This window comes from Amphiura filiformis, chromosome 3, assembly GCF_039555335.1.
Source record: "Amphiura filiformis chromosome 3, Afil_fr2py, whole genome shotgun sequence".
Lineage (NCBI taxonomy): Eukaryota > Metazoa > Echinodermata > Ophiuroidea > Amphilepidida > Amphiuridae > Amphiura > Amphiura filiformis.
In genome coordinates, this window is record NC_092630.1 from 9,694,842 (window position 1) to 9,705,612 (window position 10,771).

At 40.9% G+C, this 10,771-nt stretch overlaps 1 protein-coding gene across 1 annotated transcript; it reads left to right on the plus strand.

Annotated features, from left to right (window-relative positions):
- The first annotated feature begins 720 nt into the window (after positions 1-720).
- LOC140147976 (uncharacterized) lies at positions 721-10,074 on the plus strand. Its single transcript, XM_072169793.1, has 3 exons — positions 721-1,044; positions 6,217-6,847; positions 7,435-10,074. The coding sequence occupies exons 2-3, from the start codon at positions 6,226-6,228 to the stop codon at positions 9,054-9,056; spliced, it is 2,244 nt and encodes a 747-aa protein (XP_072025894.1). The 5' UTR covers positions 721-1,044; positions 6,217-6,225; the 3' UTR covers positions 9,057-10,074.
- Positions 10,075-10,771: the final 697 nt, after the last annotated feature.

The following is a 10,771-nucleotide window of genomic DNA, read 5'->3' on the forward strand; positions in this document are numbered from 1 at the left end:
GGCTTTTTACCTTTTAGTTGTCTCACTTTCTTGATTTCTTTCTTACCTTTGGGCTTTCTTTCTTAGTTTTTTTCCCGACTGTTTTTGGCTGAAGTTGTTTCTGGCTTTTCGGATTTAAAAGGGCATTTCGTGATCCACAGCATCATCCCCCACTTTTCTCAAAAAAGTTGAGATTTTTATACCACTGGAAACCTCTGGCTACATAATGTTTATGTACCAAATATTTCTTACAAATTAATTCGTTTCGCAAAGATATCGTTAAATTTTAATTTTGTTCTGGTATACCAGAACGAAATTACAACACATTGTCTATGGAGCACAAAATCATGCATAACTCACAAACGCAAAATCGGAATCAACTGAAATTTTGTGAATAAGCTTTTTTCGTGGATATCTGCTGGAAAATGGCATAAAGAGAGGATGCTAGGATCACGAAATATTCCTTTAATTTGCCAATCTGTAATTTGCCAGTGCGTTCAGTTTGATAGCGCCCTCAAAATAATATTGTAGGATCATCAATATTATAACGATTATTTTGAGGGCGCTATTACACCTACATGAGTAACCCAGAGTGTGGTCCTGCTCAGGCTGACCGAAAGACCGACCGAATAGCCCGAATAGTAAACCCTAAGAGCGCCATCCCTAGCACATCGTAAGCGAATCTAATATCATCTCACGTGCGCGATGTGCTCCTCCTTCATTCACTTGTAACAAACTGAGAGTACAAGCCGTGGAACCGGGCCGTGGAACTGAGACTAAGGGAAATCCTACCATGACATCATTATCTATTTTGGATGTAGCGGCGTAGTGAGGAATCCCCGTGTAGTAAACAGATGGGGCGTAAATAAGACAACAACAACACTACTCAGCAACATCGTCAAGAGCTGTCACGACATCATCAAATTTCAGTTTAGTCTATGATGTTGCTGCTGTTGGACAGTATCTCAAACTGACAAACATTTTTAAATAATCTAAGCTGCGACTGACTGCGACGACTGCGACGACTTCGTACGTCTTGAAAACGGTTCCAGTCCGTGATATTAGGTGAGTTTGCAACTCAATGTGTGTGCATGTGCAACACACGGGGAGAACATTCAAGTGAATTATTCAATATTATTAAGATTATTACGATTTAGGCCGAGTTCAACTATTAAAATAAATACCTCTGTGGTGTAATTCTATCTATTGCTAAAAATTCATCTTCAAGGTGTAGTTTTTTCCCCATAATTTTACCAATTTTTTTCTTTGAAATGTTGTTCACACGTAAAAATAGGCCTACATTTCGGTCATTTTAGTGGGATTGCGTATCCCTTTTGACTTTATAATGGGGTGTAGCAGTTCTTGGAAATAAAAATCGATGTAGGCGTAAATCAAATTTTAAAAATCCGATGTAGGGTCATGTAAACAGGTGCTATCTACTGAAGACAGCAACAAAGAACTGCACAATAGCTTGTGCAATCTATGAAGACAGCGTCATATGACATCATGTAATCAGGTGATATCTACATTGAAGACAGCAAATGGCATCATGCTGTCAGGTACTATCTACTGAAGACAGCAACAAATGTCTGCATAGCCTATAGCTTGTGATATCTACTGAAGAAAGCGTAGCCTGTCTACTGAAAACAGCATCATTTGGCATTGTGCAGCCATGTGCTAGCTATCTACTGAAGACAGTAACAATGGCATCATGTAATCAGGTGCTATCTACTGAAGACACCAACAAAGGACAACATAATAGATTGTGCTATCTACTGAAGACAGCAACATATGGCATCGTGCAGCCAGGTGCTATCTACTGAAAACAGTAACAAATGGCATCATGTATAATCAGGTGTTATCTACTGAAGCATGGAAGACAGCAACAAAGAACTACATAATAACTTATGCTGTCTACTGAAAACAGGATCATATGACATTGTGCAGCCAGGTGCTATCTACTGAAGACAGCAACAAAGGACTGCATATAGCTTGTGCTATATCTACTGAAGACAGCAACAAAGGACTGCATAATAGATTGTGCTATCTACTGAAGACAGCAACATGTGGCATCGTGCAGCCAGGTGCTATCTACTGAAGTCAGTAACAAATGGCATCATGTAACCATGTGCTATACTGAAGACAGCAACAAATGACTGCATATAGCTTTTGCTATCTACTGAAAACAGCGTCACATGGCATCGTGCAGCTAGGTGCTATCTACTGAAGACAGCAACAAATGGCATCATGTAACCAGGTGCTATCTACTGAAGACAGCAACAAAGGACTACATAATAGCTTTTGCTATCTACTGAAGACAGGGTCATATGGCATTGTGCAGCCTGGTGCTATCTACTGAAGACAGCAACAAATGGCATCATGTAATCAGGTGCTATCTACTGAAGACACCAACAAAGGACTGCATAATAGTTTGTGCTATCTACTGAAGACACCAACATATGGCATCGTGCAGCCAGGTGCTATCTACTGAAGACAGCAACAAAGGACAGCATGTAACTTGTGCTATCTACTGAAGACAGCAACATGTGGCATCATGCAGCCAGGTGCTACCTACTGAGGACAGCAACAATGGCATCATGTAATCAGGTGCTATCTACTGAAGACACCAACAAAGGACTACATATTAGATTGTGCTATCTACTGAAGACACCAACATATGGCATCGTGCAGCCAGGTGCTATCTACTGAAGACAGCAACATATGGCATCGTGTAGCCAGGTGCTATCTACTGAAAACAGTAACAAATGGCATCATGTAATCAGGTGCTATCTACTGAAGACAGCAACAAAGGACTGCATAATAGTTTGTGCTATCTACTGAAGACACCAACATATGGCATCGTGCAGCCAGGTGCTATCTACTGAAGACAGCAACAAAGGACAGCATGTAACTTGTGCTATCTACTGAAGACAGCAACATGTGGCATCATGCAGCCAGGTGCTACCTACTGAGGACAGCAACAATGGCATCATGTAATCAGGTGCTATCTACTGAAGACACAAACAAAGGACTACATAATAGATTGTGCTATCTACTGAAGACAGCAACATATGGCATCGTGTAGCCAGGTGCTATCTACTGAAAACAGTAACAAATGGCATCATGAAATCAGGTGTTATCTACTGAAGCATGGAAGACAGCAACAAAGGACTACATAATAACTTGTGCTGTCTACTGAAAACAGCATCATATGACATTGTGCAGAAGAAGAAGACAGCAACATGTGGCATCGTGCAGCCAGGTGCTATCTACTGAAGACAGCAACATATGGCATCGTGTAGCCAGGTGCTATATACTGAAAACAGTAACAAATCGCATCATGTAATCAGGTGCTATCTACTGAAGACAGCAACAAAGGACTACATAATAGATTGTGCTATCTACTGAAGACAGCAACATATGGCATCGTGCAGCCAGGTGCTATCTACTGAAAACAGTAACAAATGGCATCATGTAATCAGGTGTTATCTACTGAAGCATGGAAGACAGCAACAAAGGACTACATAATAACTTGTGCTGTCTACTGAAAACAGGGTCATATGACATTGTGCAGCCAGGTGCTATCTACTGAAGACAGCAACAAAGGACTGCATAAAAAATTATAGTTTGTGCTATATACTGAAGACAGCGTCATATGGCGTCATGTAACCAGGTGCTATCTACTGAAGACAGCAACAAAGGACCGCATAATAGATTCTGCTATCTACTGAAGAAAGCATAATGTGGCATTGTGCAGCCAGGTGATATCTACTGAAAACAGTAACAAATGGCATCATGTAACCAGGTGCTATCTACTGAAGACAGCAACAAAGGACTGCATATAGCTTGTGATATCTACTGAAGAAAGCGTAGCCTGTCTACTGAAAACAGCATTGTGCAGTGGTATCTACTGAAGACAGTAACAATGGCATCATGTAATCAGGTGCTATCTACTGAAGACAACAACAAAGGACCGCATAATAGATTGTGCTACCTACTGAAGACACCAACATATGGCATCGTGCAGCCAGGTGCTATCTGCTGAAGACAGCAACAATGGCATCATGCAACAGGTGCTATCTGCTGAAGACAGCAACAAAGGACTACATAAAGGCTTATGCTATCTACTGAAAACAGCGTAATATGGCATCGTGCAGCCTGGTGGTATCTACTGAAGACAGCAACAAATGGCATCATGTAACCAGGTGGTATCTACTGAAGACAGCAACATGTGGCATCGTGCAGCCAGGTGCTACCTACTGAAGACAGCAACAAATGGCATCATGTAACCAGGTGCTATCTACTGAAGACAGCAACATGTGGCATCGTGCAGCCAGGTGCTATCTACTGAAGACAGCAACAAATGGCATCATGTAACCAGGTGCTATCTACTGAAGACAGCAATAAAGGACTACATAAAGGCTTATGCTATCTACTGAAAACAGCGTAATATGGCATCGTGCAGCCTGGTGCTATCTATACTGAAGACAGCAACATATGGCATCGTGCAGCCTGGTGCTATCTACTGAAGACAGCAACAAATGGCATCGTGCAGCCAGGTGCTATCTACTGAAGACAGCAACAAATGGCATCGTGCAGCCAGGTGCTATCTACTGAAGACAGCAACATATGGCATCGTGCAGCCAGGTGCTACCTACTGAAGACAGCAACAAATGGCATCATGTAACCAGGTGCTATCTACTGAAGACAGCAACATGTGGCATCGTGCAGCCAGGTGCTATCTACTGAAGACAGCAACAAATGGCATCATGTAACCAGGTGCTATCTACTGAAGACAGCAATAAAGGACTACATAAAGGCTTATGCTATCTACTGAAAACAGCGTAATATGGCATCGTGCAGCCTGGTGCTATCTATACTGAAGACAGCAACATATGGCATCGTGCAGCCTGGTGCTATCTACTGAAGACAGCAACAAATGGCATCATGTAACCAGGTGCTATCTACTGAAGACAGCAATATGTGGCATCGTGCAGTCAGGTGCTACTTACTGAAGACAGCAACCATGGCATCATGCAATCAGGTGCTATCTACTGAAGACAGCAACAAAGGACTACAAATGCCAACTTCTTAGGTTTCTCTGACATCACTGAAGACAGCAACAAATGACAAAGGACTGCATACAACTTGTGCTATCTACTTAAGACAGCGACGTGGAATCATGTAACCAGGTGCTATCTACGGAAGACAGCAACAAAATACCGCATAATACCGTAGCTTGTGATATCTACTGAAGACAGCAACAAAGGACTACAATATAGCTTGTGCTATCTACTGAAGACATCCACATATGGCATCATGCAATCAGATGCTATCTACTATAGACAGCAACAAAGGACCGCATTTTAGCGTGTGCTGTCTACTGAAGACAGTGACATGTGGCATCGTGCAGCCAGATGCTATCTACTGAACACAGCAACAAATGGCATCATGTAACCAGATGCTATCTACTGAAGACAGCAACAAATGACTGCATATAGCTTTTGCTATCTACTGAAGACAGCAACAAAAGACCGAATAATAGCTTTTGCTATCTACTGAAGACTGCAACATATTGACTGCATAAAAAGCTTGTGCTTTCTACTGAAGACAGCGACTTATGACATCATGTAAACAGGTGCTATCTACTGAAGACAGCAACAAAGGACTGCATATAGCTTGTGTTATCTACTGAAGACAGTGACATATGGCATCGTGCAGCCAACGAGTTCGTTATTTTTGAAGAATTCCATGCACGTCTTTCTAATTGCTACAATCATGACAGTGGCGTATAATAGACATTCCTATTATATGAAAACGTCTCGCAGCAAAACCGATTATCTGAACTAGCCCAATAGCCCGAAGGGTCAGATTAGGGGTTTAGGGCGTGCAATAGGATTAATAGGGTTTAATTAAGGTTAGGATTAGTGCTAGAGGGATATCGGATTAGGTTAGAGTTATGGTTAGAATTCGGTATAGTGTTATCGGTAGGCATTGTAGGTTAGGATAGGATTCGGGTCATTTAGGGATTAGAAGGGTTAGGGCTTTAACTATAGGCCATTATTACGGTTCTCAACCCTCATTGGGGTTTTAGACTATTGACCCTTCGAACTAGTGACCTTTTGCAAAAAATATACGTATCGTTTCTCCCCGTTTCTCTTGAAATAATTTGAAAGTCTAGGCCAAATATATCATAATCTTTAATTTTTGTTATATCAATATTGTTTTTTTACACAGATTAAAAAGATGAGCCAGCTAGGATCTGTGCGGATTAGAATTGAAGAATCTTGTCCATGTGGCAACAAAGATGATGCCGAATACAGACTTTATGAAACTGATCTCGGAGCCACAATCTTCGGTAAACAATGCGTGATTTGTGATACAGAATGGCTGCCGAAAGAGTATCATTTGCTGAACAGTCCACCGACAGTGAATACTGATTTGATTTTGTACCCGAGAGAGCCACCAATAACCAGCAGCAGAGTAGTCGTCTCAAGACGTAGAACCAGCAAATGCAACAAAGTGGTTGAAGGGAACCATATTACGTGGAGAGATGAACGTGGTCATTGGTGTCATGGTATCGTGGCCAAAGTAGATGGTTATGGATTTGGGGTCATACAATGGACAGAAGTAACTGATAGGCAACTAAAAGTGACCAAGAAGTACTTGCCAACTGCCGAAGACCAGGTGTATTTTCGTTTTGAGTACCCCGAGGGAATCGAAAGAGCGAATGATCTCAACTTGGTTTTGGCGAGAGCTTACTCCAGGCTTGGTGATAAGAAGGATGGACTATTGAAGGATAATGCTTTGTCTTTTGCAGCATTTTGCAAGACAGGGTCCGAGAACCCGCTTCTTGTCAACATCAAAGGTGAGTAAGGTGATCACTTATCTTAATTCCGTAAAACCTCATTTATAAGCATATAGAGTGTTTTTGATGAAAGCTAAATTAATACGAAACAGCCGTAAATATGCCAATAGGCCTACAATAGATTGGTTATACAATAGTACTTGCGCAATTGCTTGTAATTTTGTCGATGGATAACGCCCGGATTAATTTCGCTTTCATCAAAAGCACTCTATGTGTTTACCAGGTATGTTTATAGACGAGGTTTTACTGTATTACATCTACAATTGTTATTCTTGTTTTGTTCCATTCGGTGTTCAATTAATTACATTATATCTGACGATTCAATCATATGATAGTACTCAAACACTGCTCTGTCAAGCAATGATCGAGACCTAGATGATGGATATTATAATAGAGAACAGCGATAAGAGAATGTTTTTGTTCAAGAAAAACAAACAACTTATTTGTGTTATTTTTCACCTTAATTACAATGTCAAAATAAAGTGCATTACCGTTTTTATGACTTGAACCGATATAAGATAAGACAATATTGAACCACTTCTAAGGTGGTATTCATTTGAATATTTGTTGCTTGCTTTTCATTCCAGATGAAATCGGTTTTGGAGACCAGTGTGATTGCGGAAACGACGACCCCGTCAAATTTCGGCAATATCGAGACAAAGATTCGGCTGGCAACTTGCTCGGCAAACGTTGCAATCTTTGCAAAGTAGAGTGGCTTAGAGGTGAGTTCCATGTCGAGATGCCAGACGACGTTGATGGAACGATCAAAGACCAGCGATTATTCAGGAGGGATCCGCCTGAACTCGAAGAAAACACTGCCTTGAAAATAAGAAGTCAACGGACTAAGATCGACAGAAGGGTTGACACATTGAAACCAGGTGATCACATCGCGTGGGAGAGAGCCTTTGGCCACTGGCATCATGCTGTTGTCGTCCGCGTTGAAAACAAACAAAACAAGACCAATATAGTTGTCATTAACTGGACCATGGAATTTGGCAGAATCTTGTGTAATGGCTGGAATGCCATTGAAGTAGTCGAAGAAAGCTTACCAGCAGAAGTGGACCAGGATTCGTTGTACCGCGTCGACTACCCGGCTGATATTGTCAAGTCAAATGACCCTAAGCTAGTTTTAGCCCGAGCTCGGTCGAGGATTGGAGACACGGGGTATGGGATTCTCTCGGATAATTGCGAGACCTTTGCAACCTATTGCAAGACTGGATCAGAAGTGTGTCATCAAAAAGCATGGCTTGCCAAAAAAGGTGTCGAAATTTTGGCCAGTGCTGGTGTTACCTTTGCCAAAGATGCGGCGAAACAAATTATGGGGGGTATTTCCGCTTTAGCTAAGGAGGCGGCACTCAAGGAAGCCAACGAAGAGGCGATAGCGTTTTTCGTAAAAGAAGCGACTAAGAAAGCGGTCGGGTCTCTGAAAAGTGCTCTTCCGCAGATAACGGACAAAGGAGCAAAAGAGTTAGTGAAACAGTATGTAGAGAATTCGTGGAAAGTTACCATGGCGGAGTCGATAGAGAAGATCAAGAACGCGACAAATTGGGTGGGCGTTGGTGTTGTGTTTGCATTAGAGCTCTTTTTTTGTGTCAGAGATATCACTCGCATTTACCGAGAGAAAAAGGCCGGTAAACTTTCACGAAGGGATTGGATAAAAGAAGCGACTCAGCGAACCTCCGAAGGGGTCTCGTCTGCTTTTTTCACGTGCCTTGGGTCATTACTCGGCAGTTTCACTCCACTCGGTCCTTTTTTCGGCAGTGTTATTGGCGGCGCCATCGGTTCATATTTAGGCAAACACCTTGGCACGTCGGTTGGGGGTCGTATAGGTCGTGTCGTAGCGCGTCAGTTTGACGAAAAGAGAGCGGTTCGCGGTATTGAAGATCTCAAACCTGGAGACCATATCTCTTTCGAGCATGACGCATGTCCGCACAAGAAATGTCACGCGATTGTTAAGGAACGCGAGCAGAATGAGAAGGTGAAGGTCATCCGAGACACGCATGATCGAAACAGAGGTTTCGCGGAAGAACAATTGAACATTAAAGAACTACCCAATCTCAGAATCGAAGACGAGACGGATGCGTGTGGTGATCCCAACAAAATTGTCACATATGCCGTTGTGAAAACATTTGAAGATTATGAGGACGATGACTCTTACAAGTGTAAGGACTTCGCTAGGGAGTGTAGAAGAGAGTCTAAGAATATTTAAGTTAAAACGAATTAGGCCCTTAAAAAGCTCCAGCGATGCGAGGCTGGTAATATGTGCGAGCTTAAAACCATAGCAAAATTGTTTTCCTTGACCAAAGATCCAGTTTTGGAACGGGTGACTATCTTTCAATCCCGTGACTGTATTCAAATGTTAAATGGTGTTCATATATCTTTGAAGAAAGCAAAAAGCTATCGAGCCAAAATGTTAAAGGATATTGTTGATGATACATGTCTCCGGACGGCACAGCCACAGTTCTCAATGTAGGCCCTACTTGTAGACAGAAGAGTAGGCCTACAAATTGTTACCCAACGAACTCGAAGATCAGGTCCGAAATATTGTTTGCCAACTAAAATGGTTAATTGTTGGCCAATTAATTGAGGACAATAAATTTGTGGTAATGCAACGCCCAATACCACCAATTTTAATGCTAAAATGGGCCAAAATTGAAAGAATTATATTAAAATTATACGCAAACTATAGTTTATCTCTTGAGGTCACGTCACTGGTACAATGGTAGTACGGTCAGCCTTATACGATAATTGCCCAAGTCATTGTCTGTAACTTAGCTTAACTTTGAGAACAAAGTACAAAACATGGTTCAATCATGGATCGGTTACGTAATCACCCTAATTAATTATTTCTGATTATTCCTTTTCATTTGTCTCATTATCATTTGTTCTTGTGCAAAGATTTGTGAATAAATATGTTAAAATGCATGCTTGAACCATATTTTGAACTTCGTTCTCAAAATTACAAAAATAAAATGACTCGGGGGCAATTATCGTAGTAGGCTGAGTGACAATACATTGTACAGTGACGTGACCTCAAGGGATACACGGCGTGGGTTACGTCTGACGTCATTGCCACTGTAGTCTCATCAGTGTCGAAGGTTCGCTATTACTATGTCGAAGCTTCGTTATGTCGAAAATACTTGAAGGTTCGGAATGTCAAATATGAAATAAGGTTCGCTTATATCGAATATTAAAAAAGGTTTGCTATAGACAGATAGATAGATAACAATCTTCAGTTCAGTTATTTCATTCAGTTTACAAAAACTGGTCTCCCATGATGAGACCCTGATAATATAATTACATAATACAAGATTTAACAAGTTTTACATATCAAGAGATAAATTACATAATACAAAAGAAAAGCAAAATTGAAAAATGTTTACATGCATGTACATGTAGGTAATATTAACAAATCAAGATGATAAAATGTATTTTATAAGACATGAATTTTAACAAACAGGTAGTGATAATTTAGTACTAACAGAGGTGGAAAGGTGTGAATTACATGCTTATCTTTGATTTTAACATATTCACATTCATTGATGTAAGATTACTGCGAACATCAGAAGACAGTCTGTTCCACACTGAGGCACCTCTGTAAGAAAAAGTTCGTTTCCCTGAATTGTTATTCCAAGGTGGCAAGACCAGTGTATTACAAGATTGGCTTCTGGTACATTTTGAATGAATTGAAGAAGTAAAAATAAATTGGCATGAGAGGTAAGAAGGAGCATCATGATGAAGACATTTAAAAACAGTTACAAGAAGCTGTTTATCCCATCTTTCATTTAATCTGTCCCAGAAAAGAGTGTTCATCATATCAGAAATGGGTGTTCTAATGTCGGCAGACAAAAGAATATCGAATATAAAATAAGATTCAAGAATATGAAATAAGGATAGCCACTAGTCCATATGCACAAAACAAGT

What these genes read in the sequence shown, in the direction of transcription:
- LOC140147976 (XM_072169793.1), top strand. Translation starts at nt 6,226, where the DNA reads ATGAGCCAGCTAGGATCTGTGCGGATTAGAATTGAAGAATCTTGTCCA. An exon ending in GCTTCTTGTCAACATCAAAG is followed by an intron (nt 6,848 to 7,434) that starts GTGAGTAAGGTG and finishes TTTTCATTCCAG; the next exon opens with ATGAAATCGGTTTTGGAGAC.